Source organism: Phoenix dactylifera, chromosome 12 (genome assembly GCF_009389715.1).
Source record: "Phoenix dactylifera cultivar Barhee BC4 chromosome 12, palm_55x_up_171113_PBpolish2nd_filt_p, whole genome shotgun sequence".
NCBI classification, from domain to species: Eukaryota; Viridiplantae; Streptophyta; class Magnoliopsida; order Arecales; family Arecaceae; genus Phoenix; species Phoenix dactylifera.
In genome coordinates, this window is record NC_052403.1 from 7,265,679 (window position 1) to 7,282,073 (window position 16,395).

General features: G+C 44.8%; 2 protein-coding genes and 1 pseudogene across 2 annotated transcripts; all 3 read left to right on the forward strand.

The window, feature by feature from the left end:
- Positions 1 to 10,634, forward strand: LOC120112734 (noroxomaritidine/norcraugsodine reductase-like). The gene is made up of 6 exons (XM_039132489.1): positions 1 to 68; positions 7,528 to 7,656; positions 8,656 to 8,863; positions 9,233 to 9,449; positions 9,543 to 9,649; positions 10,269 to 10,634. Exons 2-6 carry the CDS (start codon positions 7,538 to 7,540, stop codon positions 10,443 to 10,445), a joined length of 828 nt encoding a protein of 275 aa, XP_038988417.1. The 5' UTR covers positions 1 to 68; positions 7,528 to 7,537; the 3' UTR covers positions 10,446 to 10,634.
- On the forward strand, positions 55 to 3,868 carry LOC103697356 (annotated as a pseudogene).
- A 3,056-nt stretch (positions 10,635 to 13,690) lies between the features above and the next one.
- LOC103697366 (probable protein phosphatase 2C 30) lies at positions 13,691 to 15,749 on the forward strand. Its single transcript, XM_008779209.4, has 4 exons — positions 13,691 to 14,362; positions 14,463 to 14,795; positions 14,907 to 15,012; positions 15,102 to 15,749. Exons 1-4 carry the CDS (start codon positions 13,826 to 13,828, stop codon positions 15,428 to 15,430), a joined length of 1,305 nt encoding a protein of 434 aa, XP_008777431.2. The 5' UTR covers positions 13,691 to 13,825; the 3' UTR covers positions 15,431 to 15,749.
- Positions 15,750 to 16,395: the final 646 nt, after the last annotated feature.

Sequence of the window (16,395 nt, forward strand, 5' to 3'; positions counted from 1 at the left end):
GAGTTCTGCGGCTAGCTCCTTTTAGATATGAAGCCCTGCGTGGGCTCAAAGTAACGGAGGAGGAACGGGTTTCTTCTGATGGAAAGAGAGAAGACAGCCATGGAGGACGCAGAGAGTAGCAAGGCCAGCAACAGAGTGAAGAAATGGTCCCTCGATGGAACCACAGCTTTGGTCACTGGGGGCACCAAAGGAATCGGGTAAGGCATCTGCTGCCCTGTCCTCCTATCCCACATTTATATATATATATATATATATATATATATATATATATATATATATATATATATATATATATATATATATATATATATATATATATATATATGAAGACACCTGGTCTTTACTAGAGAAAGAAGGTTTACAGAAATTATTTATAAAAAAATTGTAAGAAATAAAAACACGGAAAAGCAATAAATTTTTTTTATAAAAGATAGCAGTTTGTAAATAAACCAATTAAACTATTCAACAAGCTGAACAATCTCATAAGTAGTTTGAAGAATCTCTATCATCATAATTTCTACACTTTTCTGAAATTTGAACTACTTGAAATTCTAATGTTTTAAACTTAGTCTCTTTTTTTCTTAATTTTTGGAAACTTTTTTTTTTTTTTTTTTGCACAACGGTGATTCACACGGGTGCAGCGATCAAAAAGGATGATAGAATAAAGCCTAGTCTCTTTAAACTCCCATGGTGATAGAGATTTCTCCAGTTTACAAGTGGTTTCTAGAGAAGAATATATTAGGAACTTAGGATCAGAGCCGGCCCGAGCCTTAGGCGATCGAGGCGGTCGCCTAAGGCCTCGGGCCAATGGAAGGCCCCCGGGAGGCTGACCAAAAGGAAGCAAAGGCCCCATATAAAATGGGAACAGGAGCCGGCTACGAGTCTTCCCCCTTGATGGAAGGGAGGTGGAGAGTTTTCTGGCCTGCAGAGGGGCAATTTGGAAAGTTGGGGACAGTAGTTTTGTTTTGGGGGGGGGGAGAGAGAGAGAGAGAGAGATAGAGAGGAGGGATTTGGTTGGCTTGATACACGCCTGAAGCCACTCTTATCTTTCATCCCTTCTCTTTTTTGGTTTTGGTCTTGGTTTTCCTTCCCTCACATTACTCCTGATCCAGCTGGGCCATCCGGAAGAAAGGGGGATAGGAAATGGACTTCTTGGAGGGTGGAGATTCTTTTAATTTTCTCCTCTCGGTTTCTTCTCCCCTCTTGGGTGGTAGAGAGAGAAAAGGAGGGAGGGGGTTGAATGGCTGCTGTGCTGTGATGTTGCAGTTGCTGCTTGGGTACTCACTTGAAGGGGAGATGGTGGGATGGAACTTTTGTTAATTAGATTGAGTGAATTTCCCATAATACCCCTACTTTCTCTTATAGGGAGACTCCCTTTTGGACAAATTTTTTTCTTTACTTTGGCCATGAAGTGCCATGGGATGACCTTTTCCTATTCTGCTCTTGCTTGACAGGGTAAAAGTATCATCAAGCATTATCTCAGTTATTTAATCAGTTTTATGGCCCTTTTTTTAGGGTAATTACTTTTCTGTGCTCCTATTCAAAAATTATATTAAATTGAAAAGACTTCTTGTCTATCTTTGTTAGATTCATGTATCTTTGTTGAAATAGTGTACTTGATAGCTATTTATTTTCATATCATTTTTTTAAATATTTTATACTTATTAAAAAATTATTATTAAAAAAAAAGAGGTCTCATTTATTGGATTTGCCTTAGGCCCCCAATTGTATTGGGCCGCCCCTGCTTAGGATTGCCACTATAAAATTTATGCTGCACCTGATAGTGGTTTACACCTCCTTGATTGCTTATCAAAGAAGATCCTAGAGAGTTCATCAAGTTTCCTGACATTGTTTAGCCACTGCAACCGATGTAAATGTGATCTTCTGATGACATTCCAGGCATGCCATAGTTGAAGAATTAGCTGGATTTGGAGCAACTGTACATACGTGTTCCAGGACTGAAGCAGAGCTCAACAAATGCCTGGAACGATGGAAAAGTCTGAACATTCATGTTACCGGATCGGAAGAGAGAAACTAATGGAGGACGTCCGTTCCATTTTCCAGGGGAAGCTCAATATCCTTGTAAGTTCAATGAATGATGGAACTGTGAAAAAAAAAAAGAACAACAAAAGTAAATCTCTAAAACTTGCAACAAATCTCTTATTACACCATTAATGCTGGTCAAACTTGTTTCATACTAAACGGCTGCAGCATTTGATGTAGTTATGAGGCCATATGGCCCATATCCAGGTTGTTCCACATCCTGTATGAGCTTGTTCCTCTTTCATGTAGGTAGTCCACGGCTCTGATAAGGAGTCTTCTAGCGTTTATTGTTTCTGTACCCGTAAATTTTCTCTTGAGATGATCTCTTGTTTAGCATTCCCATAGCTGACTCTCTGAGTACAATAAACTGAAGTATGAATCCATTCCATCCATATAACGAAGTTGTGGTGCCCGCACCAGGTTAACAATGCAGGGACGTACATTTGGAAGCCAGCCCAGGATTTCACTGCTGAAGAGTATTCCTTTCTCATGGCTACCAACTTGGAATCAGCTTTCCATCTGAGCCAACTAGCTCACCCTCTTCTGAAGGCATCGGGGGCAGGCAGCATCGTGTTCATCTCCTCAATTGCAGGCGTTGTAGCCCTACGAAAGATATCCATTTATGCAGCAACTAAAGGTAAATCTAAGACAAGGCCCATCTTATGACTTTCTTATCAGTAACTGTGGATCCCCCACTCTTCATGGCTTTCTTATCTTCTATGTTGTTCAGGAGCAATGAATCAGCTCACGAAGAACCTGGCTTGTGAGTGGATAGAAGACAATATCCGAGTCAACTGTGTTGCTCCAGGGTTCATCCGGACCCCACTCGTAAAGTCTGTAAGGGGCCTTTCTCATTGTTGCCTGAACCTTTTCTTCCAAAAAAAAAAGATATTCTAGTGTAGCATACCTAGTTAATTATAGCATTGCATGTTCTGTATATCTACCAAGCCATCCAGAGAGGATCGGATGGGGGGTTTAGAAGACCCCTAAGCCGAGCAAATCCATGCTATATATTGGAGAAGATCGTCATGTTTATCAAGGAAACGAAAAGAAAGTATAACTATCACTGGCTACTTTTGTAGGCATTTTTATAACAACAGTAGAAATTAAGTTCCTTGTTTATGTCTTGTCTATGTCATTTGCATTGCATTACATTAAGATATATTGATCATTTTAAGAATTTTGCGGTGGGTACCATACAATGATTTGTAAGTTTGGTTTATGCATCCTAGAAGAAGACTTTTGCAGTGGGTACCATACATCAAGGTGGCCCTACAGGGCTGCACTTTTTTTTCTTTTTGGCAACTAAAAATGGATAGGAAATTAGTGGTGGCCACAGTTGTTGCAATCAAACCTCATGTCATTGGCGCTGCATCTTTCGCAAAGACAAATACATGTGGTAAGTCGTTGGGCTAAATTTCTGCTGGAATCTCTCATCCTTCGCATTTGTGCAGATACTTGAAGACAAGGAAGCCACAGCAAGACAGCTCTCCCGCACACCTATGAGGCGTGTGGGAGAACCAGAGGAGGTGGCATCTCTCGTGTCGTTCCTATGCCTACCTGCCGCTTCCTATATCACGGGTCAGGTTATTTGTGTTGACGGCGGTTGGACTGTGAGTGGTGATGCTTATTGCTTAGGATAGGATATCAGAAAGCTTTCTTTAGTTATGGTGGTTTTCAGTCATGGAGAACCAAGGCAATTACTAGAGCCTTGAGGACAATAAGAGTTAAGAGTGACTACGTTTGGTTGTTGTTATGAATTGATGGATTCAAATAAATTAGAGCATTGATGGCCCGGGCCAAAATGCTCATATTTGAGTTGTGATATTGGCTTTATTTGGCTTCGGCCTCCGAAGGCAGGTTTTAAGTCCCCACTGTTTTTGCAGAGTATGAACCGGGGGCGACCCGCTGCATTGACGGCCGGGGCTCCAATTGTTTCGAAGAATGGTAGTAGTGGATTCTCCGTTTTGGGTCCACTGCACCAGTCAAGTCTGTTTTGTTAAAGGCCCATCCATATACTTCAAACTAGCTTGTTCTCATGATGAGATACAATCTGATCGCTGGCGTACATTCTTACCTATATAAACTATATTCATATGTGACAAATTAATAGGTAGTCGAGTAGTAATTTTTTTTTAGTTTTTTAAATAAGATTTAAAATTTTTGTAATAGTAGATGTGAAGCATGTATTTTTATTTTGATTTTGAGCCAAATTAAATGAGCCTAAGTTCGATTCAGCTAGGCAAATCTCAAGCTTGCATGGATGGCTCTATCTACTACTTTGGGAGTTGGGACACAATAGAAGTTGCTCCCAGACGGCCACTACTGAAAGTCCATAGTTTTAGAGTGGAAGGATAAGATCCGAACTCGCTATCTCGGTCTGAATGTACATGTAAATCTGGTTCTGACAACCGTGGTGTTCAAATCGGCATGCCGAGAGCGTCCCAATTGCCCTCTCCTCTCGTTGGTCCAGGGTTGTGCTGCTTGCCTGCTTGACATCTAGTCTTTCTCTTTCTTGTTGATCGGCTACTCGGCTTATTATGAGAAATTATATCCCACACTTGATGTACCAGTTCAGGACCAATAATATACCGCCACATGTACCATCTAACTATCTCAGAAAAAAAAAGGAAATGGATTCGCCACCATCTCTGCATCCTCGTTCATTGCTGCCTAATACAACGCCAGTCTTCGCTCCTCGCATTCTTCTCGGCCCCCTTCTCCACCAACGTCTTGCACGTCTCACATGCTCCCTCTCCGCCGCCACTTGCAGCACCATTGTAACAACCCAGGACCTTACCCAAAATGGCTAGCCGGAAGTTATTATTTGAGTTCCTTGATCCTGTATAAGTACCCAAGATCTACCCAGCAAATAACCGCTGTGGGACTAAATATACGCCCACACGGGTTTTTACATACTCTTCCCGTTCAAGCCCTAACGTCCCTCATCAGACTAAGAATTCATATCTATTCAAATCTAATCACAAACACCACGATTGGCCCGTGGTCAGTCTCAATGGATCTGTGCTGCAGTGTCCCCTAGTCTACATAGGTTATGGGCCGGGTCTGCTCTGATACCATTTGTAACAACCCAGGACCTCACCCAAAATGTCTAGCCGGAAGTTATTATTTGGATGCCTTGATCCTGTATAAGTACCCAAGATCTACCTAGCGAATAACCGATGTAGGACTAAACACACGCCCGCACGGGTTCTCACAACCATTCTCCCCCAATCCTTCATTGCCCTCAAGAGCTCCTTGTACTCCCCCACCGCTGCCGCCGCATGGACCACCATCCATACTCTTGACGTCGCCGCCACCGCCTCCCCCTAGGGCTTCTCTTTAAGAGGCTTGGAAGAGGGGAGGGGGGAGGTGGAGGCCAGAGTTGAGGAGGGGGAGGAGGAAGGGGGCGGCAAAGCAAAGGACGATCGTAAAGTCGACAGAGGTGCGGGGAGAGGAGGCGGTGGATGGCGGCAACATCGCCGAGCATGGTGTGGCATGGTGAAGGAGGAAGGGGCCAACATAGCCGACCTTCTTGCGGGTGGTGTGGTGGCATCGAAGTCATCAAAGGAGGCGAAGAGGGAGGCTTTGATGAGGAAGCAATCGTAAGGCTTCGGGGGGGGGGGGGGGGGGGGGGGGGTGGGGGGGCTGGGGTAAAGAATGACTTGGCAACTAGGTACATTTTACAACCCCTTGACCATCAAAACAAGTCAACTCCAACCGATCTAAAAGCCTAGCCGGCTGAGCAAACCAAAAGCAACCGACTTTCGAGATCACACATCGCCAAATGAAATCTTGCGGCACGGCCACATAACTATTCAACTCGGCAACCATCCCAAGCCGACCCGATCCCTTTTATCTTAGACGGTGGCTGCCCCATCGCTTCATACATACGCCGAGAGTTAAAACTTATAATAATGACCCAGGGCGGTTACAGCACGTTCCTGGACGATTATAGCACATTCCTTGATGGTTGTTTACGATCTCGATCAGTTATAGTATAATCTCAAACGGTTGGAGAGTGAGCCTTCAAATTTCCTCTGAAGAATTTCCTCATGACGGATCTAAACTTGCTTGTCTTCTTATGAGTCTGATCTCCTGCTCGAAAAGAACAGCCATTTTTATTATAACCACAGCTAGAAAGAGTCCAATTTCAGCCCTTGTTGAAGATGTGATGCTTTGATACTGATAGCTACTGGGACAACCAGCAATCGAATAGAAGTAACGAAGGAGAAGAGGTAAGCGTCACGTATCAACCTAGCAAACATGGCTCCACAAATGGGCATTCTTTTTCCTCATAATTTTCTTCCAAAGAGTAGGCTGGGATTGGCCCCGTGACTTCACAGTTCCAATGGAGAGGGCAACCTCCTTCTTGGGGGATCTACTTGTTCTGATGTAGCTAGTGGACATACTTAAATCATTCACCAATCGCTTGATGCAATCGGGTACTCAGTTGTCACATGAAGCTTTTACATTGATGCTGCAAGCCACCAAGCTACCAAAGGAATTTGATCTAGAAGAATCCCTAGATGGATATGAACTACTTTGGCTACTACGAGCAGGACTGGACCGAGCCCCTAGCGATGGAGCTCAAATTCCATCTTTTGGGGTCTGAAACGGGTCGGTCAAATTGAAAGTTTTCTTTTTAGGTAAGATTTCGATGAGCCGTAGCTTTTTATCCAAGAAGAATCAGACAGAGCAACAAAAGACAAAGTTAATATAAAAGTCGAAATATACCTCCTTAAAATTTTTAACCTTTTCTAAAAGATTTGTACTGGGGATATCTATTTTAGAAAAAAAATTCTACAAGGATTAGGAAGAGGAATCCAACCCAAATTGTGTAAAGATGGACCTCGTGTTATAATATAGAGATGATGTACATCATTTTTTAATCATTAATAAAAGAAAAAGAGAGTTAAGACTTACTTTCGAAAATCTTCTACATTTTTTTAGATATCTTTTGAAAGATTCGAATTACGTGGGTCGAAAGAAATCTTGCTTCTTCCTGATCAAATCAAAATTGGCTACTAACTGATAACTATGACTGCTGGGGCAGTAATCCATTCCTACTTGATTATATGGGACTATCATTGACTAATTGCCAAACACATTAGATTGATACTGGTGTCTGAGTGGAAAATTACGTTCAGAATGGGCCACTTTGGACATTTGGTCGCCTATTTTTGTTTTTTGTTTTTTTTTTCCCAACGATACACGTGTTTTTTTTTTCGCTTAGGCAAAAGGGGTATGGGGGAGGAATGGACCAACGATACGCATGTTGAAAAGCTACACTTGCTCACCGAAAATAGAAAAGAAAGCTTCATTTTGTCTAATTCTCTCCAGGAAAACATGCCGCCACCATTGACCATCCGTCTTACTTTTGACTTTGGAGTCCCATCAATGATAGCCTTTTACATTATTTTCGGATATAAATTGACGGTGTTGTGGATGGTGTTTGGGCTCAAAGTAGCGGAGGAAGAACGGGTTTCTTCTGATGGAGGGAGAGAAGACAGCCATGGAGGACGCAGAGAGTAGCAGGGCCAGCAACAGAGTGAAGAAATGGTCCCTCGATGGAACCACAGCTTTGGTCACTGGGGGCACCAAAGGAATCGGGTAACGAATCTGCTGCCTTATCCTCCTATCCCACATCGTCGGCCGCCCAAGTAGTTTTCCTTCGGTTTTCGTCCAAATCTCCGAACTGTATGATCTTTGCCGATGACCTTATCATGTGTTTGTCTGCTTGTTACCAACTTGTCCAATCGGTGCCCTCGATTCAGTTTAAATCTGTAGATCATGAAGTTAAGAAAAACAGAGGTTGTAAATGATACATAAATGGGTAGATTCTATAATTTTCTTGTTCATTGCCTGATGATTTATCACGCTGCCTTCTCATTAGAAGCTGCTTTCTCATTAGAAGAAGCATTTTTAGATTTTTAAAAGGTTTATAGTATGATTGCTTTCTTAGTTAAAGAAAGCTTAATGCTAGAGTGGGTAAAACTCAGAGATACATGAGGACACAGAGCATGTATGTTCTGCTCGTCAATAAAAAATGAACAGAAAAATGAGAGTGAACAGATAAAATAAATTGCCAACATCCATTGAAGTGGGCTTGAAAGTCCATCGCTATGTGTAAGACGGCTCCCTTCTATTCTCTTGCTGCTGCCATCTCTTATCAGCCTGATCAAGAAGCTTGTCTCTTTGTCAATGATCACATTCAGATTATCCCCTTTTTTTAATATCAGAAATCCCCTGCTTGAAATTATGGTTCACATCATAAATCCCCTTTTTTTTTTTTTTTTTTGTACAACGGCGATTCACACACAACGGGTGTGGGTGCTGCGATCAAAAATGATAAGAGAATAAAGCCTAGTCTCTTTAAACTCCCATGGTGATAGAGATTTCTCCAGTTTGCAAGTGGTTTCGAGAGAAGAATATATTAGGAACTTAGGATTGCCACTATAAAATTTATGCTCATTTATAACCAGTGCACCTGATAGTGGTTTACACCTCCTTGATTGCTTATCAAAGAAGATCCTAGAGAGTTCATCAAGTTTCCTGACATTGTTTAACCACTGCAACCGATGTAAATGTGATCTTCTGATGACATTCCAGGCATGCCATAGTTGAAGAATTAGCTGGATTTGGAGCAACTGTACATACGTGTTCCAGGACTGAAGCAGAGCTCAACAAATGCCTGGAACGATGGAAAAGTCTGAACATTCATGTTACCGGATCGGTTTGCGATGTCTCTTCTCGAGCAGAAAGAGAGAAACTAATGGAGGACGTCCGTTCCATTTTCCAGGGAAAGCTCAATATCCTTGTAAGTTCAATGAATGATGGAACTGTGAAAAAAAAAACAACAACAAAATTAAATCTCTAAAACTTGCAACAAATCTCTTATGACACCATTAATGCTCGTCAAACTTGTGTCATATTAAACGGCTGCAGCATTTGATGTAGTTATGAGGCCATCCAGGTTGTTCCACATCCTGTATGAGCTTGTTCCTCTTTCATGTAGGTAGGCCACGGCTCTGATAAGGAGTCTTCTAGCGTTAATTGTTTCTGTACCCGTAAATTTTCTCTTGAGATGATCTCTTGTTTAGCATTCCCATAGCTGACTCCAGAGTGCAATTTACTGAAGTATGAATCCATTCCATCCACATAACGAAGTTGTGGTGCCCGCACGCAGGTTAACAATGCAGGGGCGAGCATTGGGAAGCCAGCCGTGGATTTCACTGCTGAAGAGTATTCCTTTCTGATGGCTACCAACTTGGAATCAGCTTTCCATCTGAGCCAACTAGCTCACCCTCTTCTGAAGGCATCGGGGGCAGGCAGCATCGTGTTCATCTCCTCAATTGCAGGGGTTGTAGCCATAGGAAACTTATCCATTTATGCAGCAACTAAAGGTAAACCTAAGATAAGGCCCTTCTTATGACTTTCTTATCAGTAACTGTGGATCCCCCACTCTTCATGGCTTTCTTATCTGCTATGTTGTTCAGGAGCAATAAATCAGCTCACGAAGAACCTGGCTTGTGAGTGGATAGAAGACAATATCCGAGTCAACTGTGTTGTTCCAGGGTTCATCCGGACCCCACTCGTAAAGTTTGTAAGGGGCCTTTCTCATTGTTGCCTGAACCTTTTCTTCGAAAAAAGAAAAAGATATCCTAGTGTAGCATACCTAGTTAATTATAGCATTGCATTTTCTGCATATCTACCAAGCCATCCAGAGAGGATCGGATGGGGGGTTTAGAAGACCCCTAAGCCGAGCAAATCCATGCTATATATTGGAGAAGATCGTCATGTTTATCAAGAAAACGAAAAGAAAGTATAACTATCACTGGCTACTTGTGTAGGCATTTTTATAACAACAGTAGAAATTAAGTTCCTTGTTTATGTCTTGTCTATGTCATTTGCATTGCATTGCATTAAGATATATTGATCATTTTAAGAATTTTGCGGTGGGTACCATACAATGATTCGTAAGTTTGGTTTATGTATCCTAGAAGAAGAATTTTGCAGTGGGTACCATACATCAAGGTGGCCCTACAGGGCTGCACTTTTTTTTCTTTTTGGCAACTAAAAATGGATAGGAAATTAGTGGTGGCCACAGTTGTTGCAATCAAACCTCATGTCATTTGCGCTGTATCTTTCGCCAAGGCAAATACATGTGGTAAGTCGTTGGGCTAAATTTCTGCTGGAATCTCTCATCCTTCGCATTTGTGCAGGTACTTGAAGACAAGGAAGCCACAGCAAAAGAGCTCTCCCGCATACCTATGAGGCGTGTGGGAGAACCAGAGGAGGTGGCATCTCTCGTGTCGTTCCTATGCCTACCTGCCGCTTCCTATATCACGGGTCAGGTTATTTGTGTTGATGGCGGTCGGACTGTGTGTGGTGATGCTTAGGATAGGTTATCAGAAAGCTTTCTTTAGTTATGGTGGTTTTCAGTCATGGAGAGCCAAGGCAATTACTAGAGCCTTGGGAATAATAAGAGTTAGGAGTGACTACGTTTGCTTCTTGTTATGGATTGATGGATTCAAATAAATTAGAGCATTGATGGCCCGGGCCAAAATGCTCATATTTGAGTTGTGATATTGGCTTTATTTGGCTTCGGCCTCCGAAGGCAGGTTGTAAGTCCCCATTGTTTTTGCAGTGTACAAACCGGGGGCGACCCGCTGCATTGACGGCCGGGGCTCCAGTTGTTTCAAAGAGTGGAAGTAATGGATTCTCCGTTTTGGGTCTACTGCACCAGTCAAGCCTGTTTCTAAAAATGGAAGCTTGTTCTCATGATGAGATACAATCTGATTGCTCACGTACATTCTTACCTATATAAACTATATTCATATGTGACAAATTAATAGGTAGTCGAATAGTAATTTCTTTTAGTTTTTTAAATAAGATTTAAAATTAATGTAATGGTAGATGTGAAGTATGTCTTTTATTTTGATTTTGAGCCAATAATATACCGCCACATGTACCATTCTAACCATCTCAACAAAAGCAAAAAAAAAAAAGGAAATGGATTCGCCACCATCTCCGCATCCTCGTTCATCACTGCCTAATACAACGCCAGTCTTCGCTCCTCGCATTCTTCTCGGCTCCCTTTTCCACCAACACCTTGCACATCTCACTTGCCCCCTCTCCGCCGCAACTTGCAGCACCATGCTCCCCTCCCCGTCCCTCACAACCACTCCCCACTCCTTCATTGCCCTCAAGAGCTCCTCGTACTCCCCCACTGCTTCCGCCGCATGGACCACCATCCAAACTCTCGATGTCACCACCACCGTCTCCCCCTTGGGCTTCTCTTTAAGAGGCTTGGAAGAGAGAGAGGGGGGAGGTGGAGGCCAGAGTTGAGGAGGAAGGGGGCGGCAGAGCAAAGGACGATGGCGGAGTCGGCAGAGGTTGGGAGAGAGGAGGTGAGGGAGGAGGGAGGCCGGGCTAGTATCAGAGGTGACGGTGGATGGCAGCAACATCGCCAAGGATGGTGGCATGGTGGAGGAGGAAGGGCCAACATAGGCGACCTTGAGGCGGGTGGTGTGGTGGCATCGAAGTCATCAAAGGAGAAGGAAAGGAAGGTTTTGATGAGGAAGCGATCGTAAGGGTGGGGGGGAAGGAGGGAAGGGGGACGGGCTGGGGCGAAGAACGTGTGTGGGGCGGAGATCTGGGCCTTGAAGGCCACGACTGCCGTCAAGTGAAGAGCGGGAGGGGTCGAGTGGGCAGAGCAACGCTCATGATCAGGCGTAGAGCAGAGAGGCACTCGAGAGGTGGCAGTCGCGACCGAGGGCAGAGATAAGCGGCACTCATTGTCCTTTATTCCTATCACTATGAGGCCGAAATAGTACATGTGGCGGCATATTATTGGCCGGATGTACCAATGAGCTGGTACATTCGGTGTAGGATATAATTTCTCCATCTTGTCCCCTACTCTCTTCTCTCGCTCTCTCCCTCTTTCGCCCACAAAGGCAGCTTACATGTCATAGCGCTCAAATCCAAGCAACACATGGATGCTTTGATAGATCAAAGAAAGATGACATCACCTCCTCCTAGTAAATATACTGCTAGGTCGTGAATATAAGTATAATTCTCCCGATAAATAGTCAAATGAGATATGTTACGAAAAAAATAAGCTTGATGATATGGCATAATTGGATTCTTCAAGTTCACAGCTGACATCGCAACTAGGGTGCACTCTGCAACTCCTTGATAATCAGAGCAAGTCAACTCCAACCGATCTAAAAAACCAGCCGAGCGAACCAAAAGTAATCGACCTTTAAGATCACATATCGCCAAATGAAATCTTGCAGCATGGCCAGATAACTATTCAACTCGGCAACCATCCCAAGCTGACCCGATCCCTTTTCCCTTAGGCAGCAGCCTTGTCGCTTCATACATACGCCAAGAGTTAAAGCTTACAATAATGACCCAGAGTCGTTACAGTACGATCTCGAATGATTATAGCACATCCCTTGATAGTTATTGACAATCTCGATCAGTTATAGTACAATCTCAAGCTTTGGAGAGCGACTCCTAGGGAACTCCAAATTTTATGGCTATAAATAGGTCTGGAACATCAGCAAAACTCTCACCTCTCCAATTATGGTATCAGATTTCTTTTCTTTTCCGCACTATTGAACTCTCTCTTTCTTTAACTTAAGCATCAGAGGGCTCGGCTGAAGCCAGCTATGGCAAATTTTCTGATCCGTTGATGTTTTGCAGGTTGACGGAGGCAACCCACATTAATGATCCAAAAATCAGCAGATACATTTTTCATCTGATTTAATCTTGGCGTTCTTTCCACACGTGGATGCTGCACTGATCAGCTTCACGATTCATTTTAAGCATATGATATATATGGTTGGCGAGCTGATCAGATTCCCGGTGAAGATGGGATGCCTGCTCATCTTTTGCTAAAGGTACTAAATTACGTTAACAAGAAAAAAAAAAAGAAATTTGCATAAATTACCTTTATCAAAATAACAAGTATTTGACAGGTAACATTAAAAAGGGAAGATTATAAGGACAGAGGAAATAAATGATTGCGAAAATAAAGTATAGAAATGAGCTTGCAACAGAAATCGTGTCCTCCTCGGCAGGCAGAATAATCCGACTCGAGGACACGCCAGCAACGAACACGTGTCGCCATACGCCGCTGCCTACCTGTCCTATATCCCGCAAGCATCGCCGACGTCGACCACCTCCTGACACGTGTCTACATCTCCGTCCTTAGGGCAGGTGTGTGTATATATATATATATCTAACAACTAAACTAATCCCCGCACCAGAAAAGAATCTCATGCGGCAACGAGGTCGCCACGTGTCGGTACCAGCAGGGAGATTATCACAGTCCAAATTAACAGCCATTATTAACCAATAATCTCTATTAGGTTCAGGATGGAATGATGGATTAACTTAATCCTGCCATTTAAGCGGGACCACATACGTGTCAGCAAAAACAGTACTGAGGTACACGTGTCCTTTTAGCCCGTCCACGCGTTGTGAAACAGAGAAGAGAGAGGAGACCAATCAGCTAGATGGACGGCCGAGATGCGACTGAGCACGACGGCACACCAAATGTGCCTCTTGAGCTCTGCCCGTGACGGTGACGGGCAGCTGCCCGATGGATGCCCTTTTAGTTACTGGAAAAAGGGGGGGCCGGCCCGCGAAGGCGCCTCTCTCGCCCTCCTTTTAGCTTTCTTTTCACGAAGATTAGAAGGCGAAGACGTGAGAAGGGAAAAATATCTGAATTTGTTTGTTGTTAGGGATAATAGGATCTCGGAGATCTGTGATGGCGGAGATTTGCTGTGAGACGGAGGCGATGGCAGCCGCCGACGCCGCCTGCGAGCCGAGGTCCCGCGCCGCGAGGCGGCGAAGGATGGAGATCCGGCGTTTCAGGTTCATCGCCAGCTCGGAGGAGGTGGCGCCGGCGGACGAGGAGCTGAGCCGCAAGAGGCGGAGGCTGCACTGCTTCGCCTGGCCGAAGGCTTCGCGGAAGGATCCCGCCGAGGACGCCGCGGAGGAGCCAGTGGACCGCGGTAACGGAACCGAGAACACGTTGAGTTCGGACGCGGACGCGAGCTCTGGACCGGAGGCTCCTCAGGCGAGAGCGGTGGGATCGGGGCCGTCCGATCTGGGCCTGAGGTACGTTGCCGCCGGAACGGGGCCATCCGATCTGTGCCCGAGGTATGGGATGACCTCCGTTCGCGGCCGGAGGAGAGAAATGGAGGACGCCGCATCCATGCGCCCTGATTTCCTCCGGCGATGCCGTGAACCTTACGGTAGACACCATTTCTTCGGTGTCTACGATGGCCACGGATGCTCGCACGTAAGATACCTCTCTCCCCTCCCCCCCCTCCCTCCCTCCCTCCCTCCCTCTCTCTCTCTCTCTCTCTCTCTCTGACGTTTCCGTTTCTTGCCGTTTCTAGGTGGCGGTGTCGTGCAAAGATCGGATGCACGAGATAATAGCGGAGGAAGCAGGGAGCATGAGATCGGGTCCTCCGCCGGCAGAGGAGTGGAGGGAGGTGATGGAGCGGAGCTTCGCGCGGATGGACGCGGAGGCGGTGGCGTGGTGCGGCAGCGGCCCGCGGGATCCGGCCAGCTGCCGGTGCGAGCTGCAGACCCCGAGGTGCGACCACGTGGGGTCAACCGCCGTCGTGGCCGTCGTGGGCCCCGCCCGCATCGTCGTCGCCAACTGCGGCGACTCACGCGCCGTCCTCTGCCGCAACGGCGTCCCCATCCCCCTCTCCTCCGACCACAAGGTAATCGCAGCAGCATCTCGTTTCTCCTGAACCTTTTGAGCCATCCGGAACGGATCTGACGATCCGGATCGGGCATCGAGTTGTGCTGTGGATTGACGGTTTTGTCCGCAGCCGGATCGGCCGGACGAGCTGGAGCGGATCCAGGCGGCGGGCGGGCGGGTGATCTATTGGGAAGGGGCGAGGGTTCTCGGGGTGCTCGCCATGTCCCGAGCCATCGGTCAGTCCCTAGCTAGTCCTCCGCGATGTACTTTCCATCACTTTGCTTGCTGATTTGATATCCTTTGGTGCATGGTATACCGTATACAGGAGATAGCTACCTGAAGCCGTACGTGGTATCGGAACCGGAGGTGAGCGTGACCGAGAGGGAGGAGGGGGACGAGTGCCTGATCCTGGCGAGCGACGGGCTGTGGGACGTGGTCACCAACGAGACAGCGTGCGACATCGCCCGGATGTGCCTGCGGAGCGGCGCACCGGCGGCGGCGGCGGCGGAGGAGGAGGAGGAGGAGGAGAGAAGACGTTTCAAGGATAAGGCGTGCTCCGACGCGGCGATGCTGCTGACGAGGCTGGCGCTGGCGAGGCAGAGCGCGGATAATATCAGCGTCGTCGTGATTGATCTCAGGAGGAGCTCGTACTAGACGGTATTCTTCGGTTGGGGGGCGAAGAATACGAATATTTTAGATTTTGCGTTTTTTTTTTTTAACTGTTTTAGATGTTAATATTGTCTCCACTGGATTCGTTTGAAAGTTGACGAATCGATGGGGAGAGGGAAAGCGAAACGAAAAGAAAGATGATGAATGCAGAGAGATTTCGGAGGTGGAGGAGAAGAATAGGTAGCGCCCTGTGTTATGGAGTGTTGGATAATGAAGTGAAATCCAATTTCTTCGAGTAATGCTTTTTTTTAAAACAAAATTATTTTGGCATAGAAAGGAACCTGGTCACAGGTTCAACAAGTGAGCAATTTGTCTAGATGTAAAGTTTATAAATTTGTTTGAAAAATGACAAAATTGAAATAACTAATATTCATTAAAATATAGTGAGTTTTGTATAAAAAAATTACTTCATCATCGATTTTGTAAAAAATGGCTGATTTTTTTTTCTTTGGCAAAACAAACACCAAGGCTTTCCGGACAATTTCTCTACTTGATCTACGTGTGAGATGGGTTGGTCATATGAACAAATATGTATAGACATTAAAAAAAATATGGATCAGGTGTTTGGTAAATTTGTTAAGTGTTTTTTAAATGTGTTTGGTAAATATGAATCGATCGTTTAGTAACGTATCACCTGCCTTGTTTAATTTCAGGGACAATCATCCTGGCATTACTCAGATCCTGGGAAAAAATTATCTGACATTTCTAAATGTTTCTACTAGAAATAGTGTTATGCTATTGCAAAATCAGTATCAAAATAGATTTTATTAAAATCACAAAAAATTAAGATTATTACAGTCCTTGCGTGTGTACCATTTATTTGAAAACAATTATTTCAAGTGCGAAGCAGAATGAGCGGTAACTGTTAAAAATCTATGCTTTGACTTGTATTCCACAAACTTTTTCTTGAATTAGTTGTCAACAATATTTTTTAAATAAACGACAATGTA

What these genes read in the sequence shown, in the direction of transcription:
- LOC120112734 (XM_039132489.1), top strand. Translation starts at nt 7,538, where the DNA reads ATGGAGGGAGAGAAGACAGCCATGGAGGACGCAGAGAGTAGCAGGGCC. An exon ending in GGGGGCACCAAAGGAATCGG is followed by an intron (nt 7,657 to 8,655) that starts GTAACGAATCTG and finishes ATGACATTCCAG; the next exon opens with GCATGCCATAGTTGAAGAAT. An exon ending in GGACCCCACTCGTAAAGTTT is followed by an intron (nt 9,650 to 10,268) that starts GTAAGGGGCCTT and finishes GCATTTGTGCAG; the next exon opens with GTACTTGAAGACAAGGAAGC.
- LOC103697366 (XM_008779209.4), top strand. Translation starts at nt 13,826, where the DNA reads ATGGCGGAGATTTGCTGTGAGACGGAGGCGATGGCAGCCGCCGACGCC. An exon ending in CCCTCTCCTCCGACCACAAG is followed by an intron (nt 14,796 to 14,906) that starts GTAATCGCAGCA and finishes TTTTGTCCGCAG; the next exon opens with CCGGATCGGCCGGACGAGCT. An exon ending in CGCCATGTCCCGAGCCATCG is followed by an intron (nt 15,013 to 15,101) that starts GTCAGTCCCTAG and finishes TACCGTATACAG; the next exon opens with GAGATAGCTACCTGAAGCCG.